Source organism: Microchirus variegatus (assembly GCF_963457635.1).
Source record: "Microchirus variegatus genome assembly, chromosome: 11".
NCBI lineage: Eukaryota > Metazoa > Chordata > Actinopteri > Pleuronectiformes > Soleidae > Microchirus > Microchirus variegatus.
Window position 1 is genome coordinate 28,447,486 of NC_139812.1, and position 19,191 is coordinate 28,466,676.

At 44.9% G+C, this 19,191-nt stretch overlaps 1 protein-coding gene across 1 annotated transcript; it reads right to left on the reverse strand.

The window, feature by feature from the left end:
• Window positions 1-3,904: 3,904 nt before the first annotated feature.
• On the reverse strand, window positions 3,905-18,707 carry eml4 (EMAP like 4). Its single transcript, XM_083897162.1, has 24 exons — window positions 18,501-18,707; window positions 16,131-16,313; window positions 15,921-16,041; window positions 15,554-15,748; window positions 14,358-14,501; window positions 14,234-14,259; window positions 13,979-14,014; window positions 13,175-13,298; window positions 12,804-12,953; window positions 11,823-11,892; window positions 11,587-11,697; window positions 11,399-11,494; window positions 11,174-11,308; window positions 10,289-10,424; window positions 9,231-9,379; window positions 9,019-9,144; window positions 8,234-8,365; window positions 8,054-8,121; window positions 7,878-7,966; window positions 7,652-7,749; window positions 7,464-7,551; window positions 6,633-6,731; window positions 5,053-5,183; window positions 3,905-4,379 (listed from the first exon to the last, which is right to left on the reverse strand). Exons 1-24 carry the CDS (start codon window positions 18,523-18,525, stop codon window positions 3,915-3,917), a joined length of 2,997 nt encoding a protein of 998 aa, XP_083753288.1. The 5' UTR covers window positions 18,526-18,707; the 3' UTR covers window positions 3,905-3,914.
• Between the last annotated feature and the right edge of the window lie 484 nt (window positions 18,708-19,191).

Sequence of the window (19,191 nt, forward strand, 5' to 3'; positions counted from 1 at the left end):
GACACACACACACACACAGACACACACACACACATTCTTGTACTTACCACCTTCTGAGGACCGGGTAAAAGTGCTGACAAAGTGAGGTCCTCAGTATGCCGCAAGTACAAGAACACACACACACACACACACACACGTTCAATTAAAAAATATTAATTTCCTTCCAAATGAGTGAAATCGCAGAAATATCGTCGTATTTGTACGATCAAACGTCTCAACGGTCAACTTGACCTCGCACTCCGTTCCAGTAGGTGGCGGCAGTGTGCAGGTGCAGTGTGTACGAGGAAGTACTTGTTCTTCATTGGTTTAGTTATAAGGTCGATGTGGGCGGAGCCTAGCCTCCACTTCAAAGCGTGAAACCTGTTGTTATCGTAAAAACTCTATTTGTTCTGCACGTGTGCGAAAAACTGATGTTTATTTTATTCTATTAAACACGACGACTAAAAACAACAGAACAGGAAGTAGCTGCAGATGATGTCATCATCATCATCATCATCATCATCATCATCATCATCATCTTCATCATCATCATCATCATCTTCATCATCATCATTACACAGTTTTAGGAGCAGAAGCAGATTTTAGTCACAGAGCAGAAGGTGATGAACACACACACACACAGTGTCACTGAACCCTGTTTCCATGGAGACAGAAATGTGATGAATGTACTGACCCTGAACAACTCAACTACCAACCAATCGTTGATCAGCCTCTGTTTAAGGTGGTATAACCCAAACTATCACCACATTGTTTTAGGTGGTATGACCCAAACTACCTCCACACTGTTTAAGGTGGTATAACCCAAACTATTAAAGACTATGTTTAAGGTGGTATAACCCAAACTACCACATTGTTTAAGGTGGTATAACCCAAACTATTAAAGCCTCTGTTTAAGGTGGTATAACCCAAACTACCACATTGTTAAAGGTGGCATAACCTAAACTACCACCACATTGTTTGAGGTGGTATAGCCAAAACTATTAAAGCCTCTGTTTAAGGTGGTATAACCCAAACTACCAAATTGTTTAAGGTAGTGTAACCAAAACTACCACCACATTGTTTAAGGTGGTATGACCCAAATTACCACCACACTGTTTAAGGTGGTATGTCCCAAACTACCACGATCTCTGTTTAAGGTGGTATAACTAGTACAGTCTCCGTTTAAGGTGGTATAACCCAAACTACCACATTGTTTAAGGTGGTATAACCCAAACTACCACCACATTTGTTTAAGGTGGTATAACCCAAATTACCTCCACACTGTTTAAGGTGGTATAACCCAAACTAATAAAGCCTCTGTTTAAGGTGGTATAACCCAAACTACCAAATTGTTTAAGGTAGTATAACCTAAACTACCACCACATTGTTTAAGGTGGTATAGCCCAAACTATTAAAGCCTCTGTTTAAGGTGGTATAACCCAAACTACCAAATTGTTTAAGGTAGTATAACCAAAACTACCACCACATTGTTTAAGGTGGTATGACCCAAACTACCACAACATTGTTTAAGTTGGTATAACCCAAATTACCGCCACACTGTTTAAGGTGGTATGTCCCAAACTATTAAAGCCTCTGTTTAAGGTGGTATAACCCAAACTATTATACCCTCCGTTTAAGGTGGTATAACTCAAATGATTAGTCTCTGTTTAAGTGGTATGTCCCAAACTATTACACCCTCCGTTTAAGGTGGTATAACTCAAATGATTAGTCTCTGTTTAAGGTGGTATGTCCCAAACTATTAAAGCCTCTGTTTAAGGTGGTATAACCTAAACTACCACCACACTTTTTAAGGTGGTACGACCCAAACTAGCACCACATTGTTTAAGGTGGTATAACCTAAACCCCGCCCCCTTCCTTTCCCGTGGCAACAAGAGCAGGAACCGAGTTCAGTTTTGAAAACATTTATTTGCATTTTTTTGTTGAAGTCCTCTTACAGTCCGTCAGCTGACAGGAATGCATGAGAGAAGAAATGATTGGCTCAAAACAGTCACATGAACATCGTCGTTACTCAACACGTTAAAACCAGGAACAACCAAAGTCCCGCCCCCAAATACAACCCCATACAACAATGACCCCGCCCCCCCGCCCGCCCCCCCACACACACCTGAACGTCCAGGTAAATCCCGACCTGACGAGGTCGTCAGAGCTTAGAAAAGATGAAGAAATACAGACGAGTATTAAAAAGGCAAAAAAAAAAATTCATGAATAAACCACCTGATCCCCTAAGCCCCGCCCACAGGAGTGACATCACCACCCCGACATTCAGACGTTTGAAAAAGAAGACGGTCCTGACGAGAACAATCAGCAGTCATCGATGAGTCACTGAGACGCAGCCAATCACGGCGCGGGACCACGCCTCCTGTCGCCTGATTGGCTGAGATGCGAGCGTTGGATTTTACAGTGTAGCTGAGGCGCTGCTGCCCCCCAGTGGTCAACAGAAACATACAGAGAGAGCGTGAGAGAGAGAGGGGGAGGTCTCACTCTGATTCACCTCTGTGGATTTTTAAAAACACGTCAGTCACAGCTTTTATTCTGGAGGTTTTCCAGTCACTTCCTGTTCACGTTACCTCAATCCTTCCTTCCACTTCCTGTGACTGATTCTCACCTGCGTCAGGTGAAGAATAAAAAAAGAAAGAAAACAAAGATAAAGAAAAGAAAGAATGAAGCATCCTGGGAGTCGTTGAGAATCATTTTAGAAACCGCCTAATTCTTTGGTTTCCTGTATATTTCACATTAAAAGCCTTTTACGGACGAAAAGGAGACAGCGTTTTTTTTTTGTAAGAGAAAAAAAAGAAAAAAGAAAGTTTTTTAAACATTTTGAGAATTTAAAGTTAAAACAAGATCGCGATTCATTTCTCGTTCATATCACGTGAGAAAAAAGACGATTAAAAAGAAAGACATTGAAGTTTCCTCTGACCTCACTTCCTGTTACACCTGCGTTACCCGGGAGACGCCTTAAGTCCCGCCTCCAGGTCTTTCAAACTGTGACATCACACGTTTTGAACAGCTGATTGATGAGATAAACTGTGTGACTGTACGCCGACACACACACACACACACACTCCTGTACTGCTATACTTGTGAGGACCATAACACTAACATTACACTGAGACCACAGATAAACACAGGAAGTGATGTCACAGGAAGTCAGCAGCTGAATTCACTGTGCCCACTTCCTGTTTTCAGAGAACCGGGGTTACGCAGATAACCATCACACCTTCACAGTGACGTTTTCTCTATGAGGTTCTGAATGAAGCTCGGATTAAACTGTCAGGACCCGGTCTACAAGTCTTCGTGGACCAGACCAGGACCCGGTCAGGACCTGGTCTACGAGTCTTCATGGACCCGGTCAGGACCCAGTCTACGAGTCTTTGTGGACCCGGTCTACAAGTCTTTGTGGACCCGGTCTACAAGTCTTTGTGGACCAGACCAGGACCCAGTCAATGAGTCTTCGGGGACCAGACCAGGACTCTGGTCTACGAGTCTTCGTGGACCAGACCAGGACCTGGTCTACGAGTCTTCATGGACCCGGTCAGGAGTCGGTCTACAAGTCTTTGTGGACCCGGTCTACAAGTCTTCGTGGACCAGACCAGGACCTGGTCTACGAGTCTTCATGGACCCGGTCAGGACCCGGTCTACGAGACTTTGTGGACCCGGTCTACAAGTCTTCGGGGACCAGACCAGGACGCGGTCAGAACCTGGTCTACGAGTCTTCGTGGACCCGGTCAGGAGTCTTCGTGGACCAGACGAGGACCCGGTCAGGACCCGAGTCTGTGGCATCATGTAAGAACTGGACTGAAGGTTTTATAGCTCTGGTCCTCACAAAGATAGCTGTACCAGAACACTCTCTCTCTCACACACACACACACACACACACACACACACACACACACACACACACACACACAGAGGCTCTATGAGGGGGGGGTGAAGGGGGGCAGGCCCTCGTCGCTGGGCGTGGCCGTGTCGTCGCTCGGCTCCAGACTGTCTTTCAAACTGATGGTGCTGTCTGAAGGGGGCGGAGTGCACTCAGAGTGAGGCGGGGTTAACTCTGAGGCGGGCGGGGCTAGCTCCGCGGGGGGCGGAGTTTCTGGTGAGGTTTCTTGGGTCCCGTTGGCTGTCGGGGGAGGATCAGGTTGTTGTGTGACAGTAGTGGGAGGAGGAAGAGCGGGAGGGGGCGTGGCAAAGATGGGGTCCGCCCGGCGAGGGGCGGAGTTAGAGAGATGGGCGTCGTTGAGACAGAGCGAGGACTTCTCGACCAGACGCCACTGCATGATGCTGGTGTCCTTCCCCCCCGTGCTGATCAGGTGACTGTCGTTAAACAGGAAGCTGACGTTGGTCACATGACTGCTGTGAGCGCTGTATTTATAACTGGGAGCCTGTGAACACCACGTTAAAACAACGTTAACAACAACGATAATAATGTCTATAACAATGTTTAAACAACGTTAATAACAACGCTAATGACGTTTATAACAATGTTAAAACAACGATAGTAAGTACATTAAAAACATTAAAAACAACGTTAAAACGTTAATAACATTCAAATGATAACTTTTAAAACGTTAAGAACTTTTAAAACGATATTAAAAACAACGATAATAACACGGTCAAACCTTAATAACTTTTAAACGTTGGAATGCAACATTAAAACAACGTTAATAAAGTTTATAACAATGTTAAAACAACATTAAAACAATGATAATGACGACGTTAAAAACAGCATTAAAATGTTAAAAACAACGTTAACATTGATAATAACGTTAACGTTGATAACGTTAATAACAACGTCTAAACGATGTTTATCACAATGTTAAAACAATGTTAATAACTTTAAAACAACGTTAATAACGACCTTAAAACAACGATAACGTTTAAAATACTAAAACAACGTAAATAACAATAACAACGTTAAAACAATGATAATGCAATGTAACGTTAAGTATAACTTTAAAACAATGTTAATAACGACGTTAAAACAACGAGTAGGTGTGTGTGTGGTTGTGTGTGTTTGTGTGTGTGTTTATGTGAGTGTGTGTGTGTCTCTCTCACCTTGGGAGTAGAACACGGGTAAGCAAACAGATGAACTTTACAGAAGTCGTCAGCGAGAGCGATCACTTTCCTGTTGTGAGATCTGATCAAAGCGTTGATGTCTGTGCCGTCTGAGCCCTCAGGCCACACCCCTAAACACACACACACACACACACGTTTAAAAGCCCTTTAAAGAAGACAGGACCAGACAAATGTCCTCACTCTCTATGGTTTGTATGATTTTACACACACACACACATTCTTGTACTTGCTGCATACTGAGGACCAGCATTTCCACTTTATAAATCAACACAATTACAAATATCTACTTCATGAATGACATCTATAAAGAACTACTGGTTGCAGCACCATAAAATGTATGCAGGTGGAGCCCCACTATACTATGTCGTCCAAAATTTGAAAAAAAATTTGACCCAAAATGTTTGGTCCAAAATATGACTAAAACGTCATGTCGTCCAAAATTTGAAAAAAAAAATTGACCCAAAATGTTTGGTCCAAAATTGGACAAAAATGTCATACTATATATACTATGTCGTCCAAAATTTTTGGTCCAAAATTTGACCCAAAATTTTTGGTCCAAAATTTGACAAAAACGTCATACTATATATACTATGTCGTCAAAAATTTAAAAAAAAAATGTCACCAAAATTTTTTTGTCTAAAATTTGACAAAAACGTCAAACTATACTATGTCGTCCAAAATTTTAAGAAAAAAATTTGACGCAAAATTTTTGGTCCAAAATTTGACAAAAACGTCATACTATACTATGTCGTCCAAAATTAGAAAAAAAAATTGACCCAAAATTTTTGGTCCAAAATTTGACAAAAACGTCATACTATATATATACTATGTCATCCAAAATTAGAAAAAAAATTTCACCAAAAATTTTTTGTCAAAAATTTGACAAAAAACGTCAAACTATACTGTCGTCCAAAATTAGAAAAAAAAATTTCACCCAAAATTTTTTGTCCAAAATTAGAAAAAAAAATTTCACCCAAAATTTTTTGTCCAAAATTAGAAAAAAAAATTGACCCTAAATCTTTTGTCCAAAATTTGACAAAAACGTCAAACTGTACTATGTCGTCCAAAATTTGAAGAAAAAAATTTCACCAAAAATTTTTTGTCAAAAATTTGACAAAAAACGTCAAACTATACTATGTCGTCCAAAATTAGAAAAAAAAATTTGACCCAAAATTTTTGGTCCAAAATTTGACAAAAACGTCAAACCATACTTTGACGTCTTTATTTTTTGACAAATTGAGTATAGCATGTTATAGCAACCTAAGGAAGTGATTTCAATGAAAACAAAGTGAGGACCGACCAAAATGTCCTCACTCTGTAAAAATGACCTCACTTTGTTGGTTAAAAACCCTCACTGGTCCTCAGTATGCCGCAAGTAAAACAACAAACTCGCGCACACACACACACACGCGCGCACACACACACACACACACACACACACACACACACACACACACACACACACACACACACACACACACACACACAGACACACACACACACACACACACACACACACACACACACACACACACACACACACACACACACACACTCACCAAACACGTGGTATCCCAGCACACAGGTGAAAGTCGCCCAGTCGATGTCTTTACACTCTGATTTATTTCTGATCAGTTTACAGCTGTTTGGAACGTCCCCTGAAAACACACACACACACATCTGTTAATACACACACACACAATCAGATTACATAATAATCTCCTAATCCAGCACAATGTGACACAGAACCTCCACGAGCGCTAACATAATCTGAGAGTCACAGATAACTCAGGTTATTTTAGCATCAGATTATCAACATCAGTTTTGTTTAAATGAGATTACTCTAGTTTGTTTTGTATGAGGTAATCAGATTACTCAGGTCAGTAATCAGATTATGTTGTATCATTTTGTATCTCAGATTATAATATCACAGATTACTCATTTTAGTTCAGAATCAGATGTTAGTCTAGTAATCGGATTAGTCGGGTGGGACTAATCCGATTAGCAATGAAGTGACAGATTAGTCAGATTATTTCATCACAGAGAACTAATTTTAGTTTAGAATCAAAGATGTTAGTCTAGTAATCAGATTACTCAGGTGAGATTAGTAATCAGATTATTTAGTATCAGACTAGTCACAGTAGTAAAATGACAGATTAATCAGATTATTACATCACAGATTACTCATTTTAGTCTAGAATCAAAGATGTTAGTCCAGTAATCCGATTACTCAGTTCAGATTAGTAATCCGATTACTCAGGTGAGATTAGTAATCAGATTATTCAGGTGAGATTAGTTATCAGATTACTCAATTCAGATTAGTAATCAGATTATTCAAGTGAGATTAGTAATCAGATTACTAAAGTGAGATTAGTAATCAGATTACTCACAGTAGAGGATCTCATAGTCTCCAGAGTTGGACATGATGAAGTTGTTGTCAGGTGACCAGTCCAGATGAGTGATGTAACTGGAATGACCCTGTGAAATAGAAACGCCGTCATCGACTGTGTCATCATCATCACCATCAATGACATCATCATCATCATCATCAATGACATCATCATCATCATCATCTCACCGTGCACTTCCCGTAGCGACTGTACTTGCGTCCTCGCTCTGACACGTTGTACAAGTAGATGAAGTTATCGTGTGAGCCGACAGCCAACAGACTCCCATCTGCACACACACACACACACACACACACACACACACACACACACACACACACACACAGAGAGATGTATTATGGGAAATGTAGTTCCTGTCTTTCACCTGATCTGGGGAACAGTTTAAACGTGACTCACCCACAGAGAAACGCATCACTGACAGCTGCTCGTTTCCGTCGGTGTGGATACCGACCAGGTCTGTGGTGTCTGCGTCCAGGACGTACCACCTGACCGACACACACACACACACACAGTCAAATGAAAAACAACAACAACAACAACAACAACAACATCGATAAATGACCTGAACTCACTTTCCAGAGTGTGTTCCTATAGCAACCACCGCTCCACTGGGATGGAAGTCTGCACAGTGTCCGTGTTCCTGAGAGACAAGAACATGTCAATCATTGTGTCTGACTGACACACACACAGACACTCACAGACACACACAGACACACACAGACACACACAGACACACACACACACACACACACCTCCAGAGTGCGGCTCCACTGCAGACTGTGATCGCTGGAGTTCCAGAGACAAACGTGTCGATCCTGAGCACAGGTGAGAAACATCGCTCTGGACGGATGAGACGCCAAACCCCACAGTTCATCTGTGTGGCCCTGAACACATCACGACATCACGTTAGACAGACCTTGAATGCATCATAACATCCGGTTAGACAGACCCTGAACACATCACCACATCATGTTAGACAGACCCTGAACGCATCATGACATCCAGTTAGACAGACCCTGAACGCATCACCACATCATGTTAGACAGACCCTGAACGCATCACTACATCATGTTAGACAGAGCCTGACCACTTCAGGGTATAATCTTACGCAGACACTGAACACACCACGACATCAGGTTGCAGAACATGAACACACCACGACATCAGGTTGCAGAACCTGAACGCACCACGACAGTTACGCAGACCCTGAACGCACCACGACACTATGTCTCGCTGTCCATAAACGCACCACGTTGTATCGCACAAACCACAAACACATCACAAAATTTGTTACGCAAACCCTGAACACGTCACATTATGTCGTGCAGTCCCTAAACGAACCACAAGATCATATTACAGACCATGAACGCATCACGTCATTGTGCTACGTGAAACCTGAACGCATCACGTCATTGTGTTACGTAAACACAGAATGCACCACCAAATTATGGCCCGCAGTCCCTGAACGCAGCACGAGTTGGTGACGTCCTCCCACAGAACACACACAGGTGAGTGACAGGTGATCATGTGACCTCACCTGGACTTCCACCAGGAAGCCATCGTTGAACGTTCCTCTCAGGACGAAGTTACGAGACGTGCCGACCAGAAACTCCTCCCCTTTTCCCTCTGACACCGCCCTGATGGCTCCATACTGATCTGGGACCTGAGGACACACACACACACATTCATGTTATATATGTGTGTGCGTAGCGTGTGTGTGCATGTGCGTGTGTGTGTGTCCGTCTGAACCTCGATGTCCCGCTCCGCTCTCAGCTCATGATCCCACAGAATGATTTTCCGGTCTTTCCCTCCTCCCGTCAGCAGAGTTCCGCTCCTCATCTCACACATACAGTAAACACTGCCGTCGTGACCTTTGACCTGTCGACTGATCTGAAACGCTACACACACACACACAGACACACACAGACACACACAGACACACACAGACACACACACACACACACACACACACACACACACACACACACACACAATTCAAGTTTCTACTCAACACGTATGTTTTTGTGAATCACATGGTCCTGACTGATCTCTGGTCCTGGTTCTGACCGATGATCTAGTTCTAGTCCTGACTGATTATCTGGTTCTGGTTCTGACTGATGATCTGGTTCTGGTCCTGACTGATGATCTGGTTCTAGTCCTGACTGATTATCTGGTTCTGGTTCTGACTGATGATCTGGTTCTGGTCCTGACTGATGATCTGGTTCTGGTCCTGACCGATGATCTAGTTCTAGTCCTGACTGATTATCTGGTTCTGGTTCTGACTGATGATCTGGTTCTGGTTCTGACTGATGATCTGGTTCTGGTCCTGACTGATGATCTGGTTCTAGTCCTGACTGATTATCTGGTTCTGGTTCTGACTGATGATCTGGTTCTGGTCCTGACTGATGATCTGGTTCTGGTCCTGACCGATGATCTAGTTCTAGTCCTGACTGATTATCTGGTTCTGGTTCTGACTGATGATCTGGTTCTGGTCCTGACTGATGATCTGGTTCTGGTCCTGAGTGATCTCTGGTCTTGGTTCTGACTGATCTCTGGTCCTGGTTCTGACTGAGTTCTGGTTCTGGTCCTGACTGATCTCTGGTTCTGGTACTGACTGATGATCTGGTTCTGGTCCTGACTAATCTCTGGTTCTGGTACTGACTGATGATCTGGTTCTGGTCCTGACTGATCTCTGGTTCTGGTCGTGACTGATCTCTGGTCCTGGTCCTGACTGATGATCTGGTCCTGATTCTGACTGATATCTGGTCCTGGTCCTGACTGATGATCTGGTTCTGGTCCCCCCTCACCTTTGGGCCCCTTCCCAGTCTGTGTGTCAGCAGAGTTCCTGGTCCAGACCAGCAGGATCCCTCCAGAGTCTCCGGTCAGAATGTCTCCTGAGCTCAGGAAGGACAGACACTGGATGAACTTCGGCTTCTCGTATTTCTGAAAAAAACAAGAAAGAGGGATTTAGACCAGGACCAGGATTAGACCAGGACCAGGATTAGCCCAGGGGCATAGAGTAGACCAGAACAAGGCCTCAACCAGTATCAAACAGACCAGAATTACAGCAGTAGAGAAGCACAGACCAGGATTAAACCTAGCCCAGAACTAGACCTAGATCAACTGCAGCACAGCAAGACTTAGCCTAGAACCAAACCAGGCTAGACTTGGTTTAGGACTATATTTTAGACCTGAAATATAGATATATATAGAGTTAAACTGATTTGGTAGGGACTAGACCTAGACAAGGATGAGACTGAGACCAGGACTGCAAAATTACACCTGTTAGATCAGGACCAGCCATAGACCAGGACTAGAGAGCCAGACCAGGACTAGGCTTGGGCCAAGAGTATAGTGGTAGACCAGAAAAGGCCTGAACCAGTATGAAACTGACCAGAACTACATTAGTAGACCATCCAGGGTTAAACCTAGTCCAGGACTGGAGCTCCATCAATTGAAGACTTGGCATAGGACTAGATTTAGACCAGGATGAGACTTAGACCAGGACTACAGAGTTACGCCTGTTAGACCATTGTTAGACCAGGACTAGACTTAGACCAGGACTACAGAGTAACACCTATTAGACCAGGACTAGACTTAGACCAGGACTACAGAGTTACGCCTATTAGACCATTGTTAGACCAGGACTAGACTTAGACCAGGACTACAGAGCCGTGTTAGCGTGTTCTTACTCCAAAGATTCCCTGTTTCCGAGCCAGTGAGGATCCGGTCCAGGTCCAGAAGAAGATGTGGGACTTCCCACAGGTGACGATGGTGTTGGGGTCGGTCGGGTGGAACTCGACGTCCAGAACCACCTCGTTAGTCGTCTGCGACACAAACGCGTCAGAAGAGTCTTTTATTTTGAAAGGACAGCGTGTTATTAAAGTGTTATTAAAGTGTTGTATAAAAGTTCTCACCTTGATTTCAGCGATTTTGGACTTTTTGTGCCAGTCCCAGACGGTCAACATGTGATCGTTACAGTCGTCGATCACGCTGAGGTGCTGACCCGAGTCCTGTAGGGGGCGACAGACGCACCGCATCGCTGCGCTCAGTGACGGGGCCAACACTCCCATGATGCAACAGTGCGAGGGTGAGCGATACTCACGGCTTTGGAGAACGCCAACGAGCCCACGCCGCGCTCGAACGTCCCCAGACCCACGACCTGCAGCGTGGACAGACTGACGCTGTCCCACACACGGACGTGAGGCTGCAGCGGCTGCACACACACACACACACACACACACACACACACACACACACAGCGGTTACCACGGTTACATTTTCTGCACATCGTAAACAGTTTATCGTGGTTTGTGAGCGCTAACGCGTGAGCGTCCTTACTCGTCCGTCCTTGTCCACTCCTGCGATCTGTCCTGTAGCGATACGGATTTTATCGGGATGCACGGCCAAGCTGAGGGACAAACAAAAGACGCAAAAATCATCACGACGTTCCGTTATGAGTCACGAGGTCAGAGAAAAGGCTGGAATGATGAAGACGCCCTCTAGTGGCAATAAATCATTAAAGGTGCATTTCCACCACAGCAAACTAAATGGAACAAGAACGCGATTGTTTGTTTACAGAAAAAAACATATGACATATTTTCTCTCTGCTACTATTAGCTCTGCTACTTTCTGTTATTAGCACTGCTATTTTTTCCTGATATTAGCTCAATTATTAGCCCTGCTTCTTTCTCTGTTAATAGCCCTACTATTAGCACGGCTGCTTTTTATTAGCTCTATTAGCCCTGCTACTTTATCTGTTATGTTATTAGCTCTATTAGTCCAGCTACTTTATCTGTTATGTTATTAGCTCTATTAGCCCAGCTACTTTATCTGTAATGAGCCCTACTACTTCCTATGTTATTAGCACTGCTACTTTCTCTGTTAACAGCCCAGCTACTTTATCTGCCATTAGCCCTACTACTTTCTCTATTAGCCCTGCTACTTTCTGTCATTAGCTCTATTAGCCCAGCTACTTTCTCTGTTAATAGCCCTACTACTTTCTATGCTACTTCATCTGTTATGAGCCCCACTGCATTCTCTTACTAGCCCAGCTATTTCCTGTTATTGGCCCAGATTCTTTGTCTGTCATTAGCTACCATTAGCTTTAACAGCTATCATCAGCAGTGCTAATAGGTGTAAGTGCTCATGCTAATTTTCATAGCCGTTGCCCTTTAACAACAGCAGAAAAACAGAAACAGGAAGTAAACATTGTAATTTCCTGGAACAGAGTGACGTTTTCACATGAACTGACTGTGATGAATGAATGAATAAGTGAGTGAGTGAGTGAGTGAATGAATGAATGAGTGAGTGTTTCCTCACCACTTGACACAGTCCGTGTGTCCGAGGTAATGTCTCTGCGTTCGCTCTTCGTAGTTGAACAGAACAACGACAGAAGCGATGAAGTAAACGATCTCTCCGGTCGGCAGCAGGTAAACGTTAGCTCTGCAGTCTCTGCCGCGGTAACCGTAGCTGCTCATCGTCAAGGAAACGGCATTAACAGGGTTTTCATGACCTGCTCCATGGATTTTATTTTTATTAATAAACATTTTTATTTTTCAAAATTAAATGTATTAAATCAAAATCAATACTGAAGTTTTTATTATTTTCTGATTCGACAAAAGTCTACATCTACAGTTCAACAGGAAGTGAGCACAGCTCAGAGCGCCCCCTGTCTGCAGACTGAAGGATACACCCACTCCAGTTTGAGGCGTTCCGACGGCAGCTCGGTGCGAACGTCGTCGTAGCTGTCGACGTCTGAGGGGATGAACATCGTGACCGGACGACCGCGGATAAACATCTTAATGTGGTTTGCCTCTGAGACACAAAATCACAGCGTCATCGTCAATAAGCTGTCAATCACGGCCAGGGGGCGGAGTTAAGGGACCAATCACAGACACTGACCAATCAGGAGGCAAAAGACAGACAGGTGAGAGACAGACAGACAGGTGAGTCAGTGATGACCTCATGCAGGTGAAGCAGGTGTTTTTCTTTTCTTTAACCCCCCCCCCACCCCCCACTTGACCTTCAGTCATGTGACATCAGTGGCCAATCACATGTAAACACTGGGTTGGTGGGCGGGGCTTCTATTCCTACGACTGATTGGTCCTTTAACAATGTTTTAGCACAAAGGTAAAAAAACAAACAAAACAACACCTGTTTGACCTTATATGGCAGTAAATGACATCAGAGGCGGAGCCACAGGTCAGGTGTCACATGACCTGAACACGAAGAAAGAGAGAGAGAGCAGGAGGGCGAGCGAGGCTGATGTAAAGCAGAAAGAGAGAGAGAGAAAACGTGATAGCAGAAACTGTTAATTAGCCTGTTAGCTCCTGTTAGCTTATTAGCCTGTCAGGTTTTTTTTAGCCAGTTAGCTTGTTATTAGCCAGTTAATTATTTTTTTTGTTTTTGCCTGTTAGCTTGTTATTAGCCAGTTAGCTCTTTTTTTGTTTTAGCCTGTTAGCTTGTTATTAGCCTGCTAACAGATGGAGACTCACCAGCTTGGCTGTTTTTCTCTCTTGTGGACATTTTTGCTGCTCAGGGACAAAGACACAGTCAACAACAACAACAACAACAACAACAACAACAACAACAACAACAGGAAATCATAAAAATCAACATGACAAAATAAAAGCTGAGAAACTGGTGGCTGCTCTGCTGGATTCCTATTGGCTGTTACACATGATGATGATGATGATGATGATGATGGTGCAGACTAAGGTCGGCCATGATGAAGATGAGCGTGTAATTACCTTGATTGACCACCGGGTCTTTGTGTCTGCAGACACACAAACACAACAGTGTTACAACAGAATAAAAACACCTGGCTGAGCTTTTATTGTGAAGGGTCACAGAGGTCAGAGGTCATGTCGTTACCTCTCGGCCGTCCTGACCACCTTTGCGAGCAGCTTGGACGTAGACGCAGCTTTGACCAGTCTGTTCCGGTTCTCCTCAGAGGGTTCCCAAGAACTGTGAGAACGTTCTAGACCTGAGGAGGAGGAACGCTTCACACTGACTCCTCTGACGCACACAGCAGACACCCACACACAACACAACAGAACAGACACATAACAGACACACACACAACACAACAGACACACACACACAACACAACAGACACACAACAGAGACAGAGACATCAGACACACAGAGACACACACACAACACAACACACACACACACAACAGACGCACACGACACACACACACAGACAAACAGACACACAACACAACAGAGACACAACACACAACACAACAGAGACACAACACACACAACAGACACACACAACATACACACAGAGACACACACACAACAGACACACACAACACAGAGACACACACACACAGACAGAGAACAGACACAGAAACACAACAGACACACACACACACACAGAAACACAACACACACGCAGAGAAACACACACACACACACAGAAACACAACAGACACAGAAACACAGAGACACACACACAACAGACACAACACACACACACACACAGTTTAGTTTCTATTATCACTGAAACAATGACTCATGACTCAGCAGATTAACAGATGAATTAGCAGATTAAACACACAGGAAGTTAGCAAGGTTTTAGCGTCAAGCTAAAGCTAAAGCTAAAGGTTGAAGCAGAGACAAATTAGTCGTTTTGAAAAAGACAAAGTGAGTCGACACAAGATCATCAAGACCTGGATCTGAAGGAGACTCAGAGGAAGAGGAGGAAGAGGAAGAGCTCAGGTTAGACCAGGACCAGGACTGAGACCAGGACTGAGACCAGGACTGAGACCAGGACTGAGACCAGGACTGAGACCAGGACTGAGACCAGGACAGGAGGTTAGGAGTTCAAACAGCCCAGAGTTTTTAAAGCAAAGCAAAGACAGGAACCAGGAGAGTCCTGGATCTGTGGGCGGAGCCACAGTCCTGCTCCTCCTGCTCTGACTCCACCCACATGACCTGGACCAGGCCAATTCAGCCAATCAGGTGTTCCGGGTGTGGATAGAGCAGAAGAGGACTGTGGGCGGGGGAAGGGGGCGGGGTTAGTAAACACTGACAGAGTTCAGAGGTCAGAATGGAACCTTTTGATTGGGGGGGTGTGGCCTTTACTGGAGTCACCGGACTGGGTCGGTCTGTGTGGCTGAGGGGTGGGCGGGGTCAGGGGTGGGTGGGGCGAGGAGGGAGATGGGGATAGGTCCTTTGGTACAGGAGGCTCCTCCCCCTCCTGGATCTCCTCCATCTGAGAGCGAGGAGCATCTTTTTTCTTTTCCGTTCCACTGTGGACGAAATCAGGATGAGACACACTACAGACTCAAGACCTGGTTCTGGACCGACTCAATCACACCGTGACATCACCGTCCACGAGGACGGGACGAACCAATCAGATTGGTTCGGGGGAACTGTGAAGGAAAAGCAGAATTGACCTTTGACCTCATCTCCAGGTTTTACCTCTTGGCGGCGGACGACAGCGTCTCCTTCCTGGTCACGGAGGCGGAGTCACGCTTACGTCCAGACGTTCCTCCGTTAGTGATACAGGACATGGAGTAGGCTTCACGCAGTGCAGCACCACCTGCAGGCAGCAGAACTTTAGAGTCCCAATAAAAAACAACAACAACAACAACAACAACAACAACAACAACAACAACAAAAGCTTCGTACCTTTTCCTGCGTGTTTTTTGGTCGCTGACGCGGCGGCGTCTTCTGAGGCCGCAAGACGACGGAGGACGTCGGCGAGCGCCGCCTTCATCACGGTCAACTCGTCCTCCTGCTGCTGGACACGCAGCTCCAGAGACGAGAGGCGGTCGTTGACGTCCGAGACGCTAGCGCCGGACATGCTGTCGTCTGCAGGGGGACACGCTAATCTGATTACACTGTGGACACGCTAATCTGATTACACTGTGGACACGCTAATCTGATTACACTGTGGACACGCTAATCTGATTACACTGGGACACGCTAATCTGATTACACTGTGGACACGCTAATCTGATTACACTGTGGACACGCTAATCTGATTACACTGGGACACGCTAATCTGATTACACTGTGGACACGCTAATCTGATTACACTGGGACACGCTAATCCGATTACACCGTTGTCTGCAGGGGGACACGCTAATCTGATTATACTGGGACAAGCTAATCCGATTACAATGGGACACGCTAATCTGATTACACTAGAACACGCTAATCTGATTACACTGTAATCTGCAGGGGACACGCTAATCTGATTATACTGGGACAAGCTAATCCGATTACAATGGGACACGCTAATCTGATTACACTAGAACACGCTAATCTGATTACACTAGAACACGCTAATCTGATTACACTGTAATCTCCAGGGGACACGCTAATCTGATTATACTGGGACAAGCTAATCCGATTACAATGGGACACGCTACTCTGATTACACTAGAACACGCTAATCTGATTACACTGTAATCTGCAGGGGACACGCTAATCTGATTACACTGGGACACGCCAATCTGATTACACCGTTGTCTGCAGGTAATCTGATTATACTGCAGTCTGAAGGTAATCTGATTATACTGTCATTATTATATATTCCATTTATCTTACAATAAATGTTGGATTAATAATCTACTAACATCATAATTGAGGATTTTTCCATTACTTGATTAATGAATGAGTTTATTTTTCTCGACTAAAATGTGTCCTTTGTTCAGTAGTACTGCAGTATTCAGTCGTACATAACAGAAAGTACAAAGAAGTACACACTATCAGAAGTTAATGATCAGTACTTCCTGTCCAATGCTAACTCGGATTATCTGTCCCTTTAAGGAAGTTGCATTGTGGGTAGTTAGGTGAAGAATTTGGCTAAAGCCGTAAAGATGAAAGTGTTAGCATGTGAAAGTGTTAGCATGCAACCTTCATGTGTTCACCACGGAATAGAAAAACAGGAAGGGATTATAGGTAATCTGATTATACTGGTGATGTCTGCAGTTAATCTGAATACACTTTAGTCTGCAGGGGGACAATCTGATTACAGGATTATTATCACACTGTTATCTTCAGATAATCAGACTATACAGTTGACTGCAGGTAATCCGATCACACTCTTTGCAGAAGGACACCGTGATCTGAATAAAAGGTAATCAGATTAGCCGTCAGGATCTGACTCGAGGTGATGAGGTTGTACTGCCATCTGCAGGTAATCTGGTAACATTGTTCTGTGTGGGTAATCTGAGGTAATCCGACTATGCTGCAATCTGCAGCTAATCTGATTAAACTGTAGTTTTAAACGAGACGTGCTTATTTGATGACAGGTCACCTGATTGACATGTCTCCACCTAATCTGAATATGCTGCAGTCTGCAGGTAATCCGATTAACAAGTAATCTGAATACACCGTTGACAATATTATTACATTAAATCAGATTATGCTGTCGTCTGCAGGTAATCTGATTGTACGGTCGGCTGCAGGTAATCAGATTATGCTGCAGTCTGCAGGTAATCTGATTAACAAGTAATCTGATGTCTGCAAGTAATCTGAATACACCGTTGACAATATTATTACATTAAATCAGATTATGCTGTAGTCTGCAGGTAATCTGATTGTACGGTCGGCTGCAGGTAATCAGATTACAGTGCAGTCTGCAGGGAGACACCATGATCCGATCTGAATGTAGGTCATCAGATTAATCTGGTTTGACTAAAGGTAATCTGTCTATACTGTTGTTTACAGATAATCTGATTGTTGTCTGTGGGTAATCTGATTAGACGACATATTATCTAACTACACAGTCGTCTGAAGGTAATCGGATTACGCAGAGAGATTACCGGATTACTCTTCAGTGCATACGAACAGAACCTGGAGACCTGGGTTCAGGAGGAGCACTTGCTTTTGTGGCCCTGTGTGCACCAGAGGGGCGGGCACAGTCTCGGCTAATAAATACACCAGTGACACGTGTAAAGCCGCCAGAGGCGCGTGCGGCTCCCGCCGTCCGTGTGCGCGCGGACAGGTGACCGCGTGAACGCGGAGGCGCGAGCGGCGCCCGTCACTCACCTAAGCTGCCGGTGAATCCGTCCATTTTCCGGGAGAAAAGCGGGAGTCCGTGCCGGAGGCCTGCGGAGGCGCAGCGCACACTTCGGGCCTCCGTCCGGGTTTTTCCACCGCGGCGGTGGAGGGAGGAGGAGCCGAGCCGATGAGAGCCGAGCCGAACCGAACCGAGCCGAGCCGAGTCCGTGCGCGCGTGAGCCCGAAGACCCGCTGCTTTGCTGCCGCCGGAGGAACACGAAGCTGCGGCTCCTCGAGACACCGAGAACCGAGCGGAGGAAAGAGAAGCCGCGGAGCCGCAGAGAAGACGGACCGACTCTGCTGCGCTTCCGACTCCGCCTCCTTGGCCCCTCCCACTTCCTCTGGTGTGCGTGTGTGTGTGTGTGTGTGTGTGTCGGGGGCGTCAGGTTTCAGAAGTGCAGACGCTGCAGCGCCGCCCTCTGGACGGACGCGCACACACACACACACACACACACAGTTTGTGGTTAATGAATAACTTTAAATTCAAATGTTAGTCCTGAACTTAACCAGTCATTAGGACCAAGTTTTGGTCTCCATGAGGTCGACTGGTCCCGACAAGGTCAGTGTTTATGACAGAGGACATTACATTGACTTACATTCATGTCCTGGGGACTTAACCACAGCTAGTAACTAGTAACACTAACTTTAACTAACTTTAACCAGAGCATACAAACATGTT

Excerpts from the sequence above, each read along its gene's own strand:
- eml4 (XM_083897162.1), bottom strand. The coding sequence starts at position 18,525 with ATGGACGGATTCACCGGCAGCTTAG. Across the intron at positions 15,749-15,920 it reads CTGTCGTCCGCCGCCAAGAG|TGGAACGGAAAAGAAAAAAG; the intron begins GTAAAACCTGGA and ends TTTCGTCCACAG. Across the intron at positions 7,750-7,877 it reads AGTGATGCGTTTCTCTGTGG|ATGGGAGTCTGTTGGCTGTC; the intron begins GTGAGTCACGTT and ends GTGTGTGTGCAG.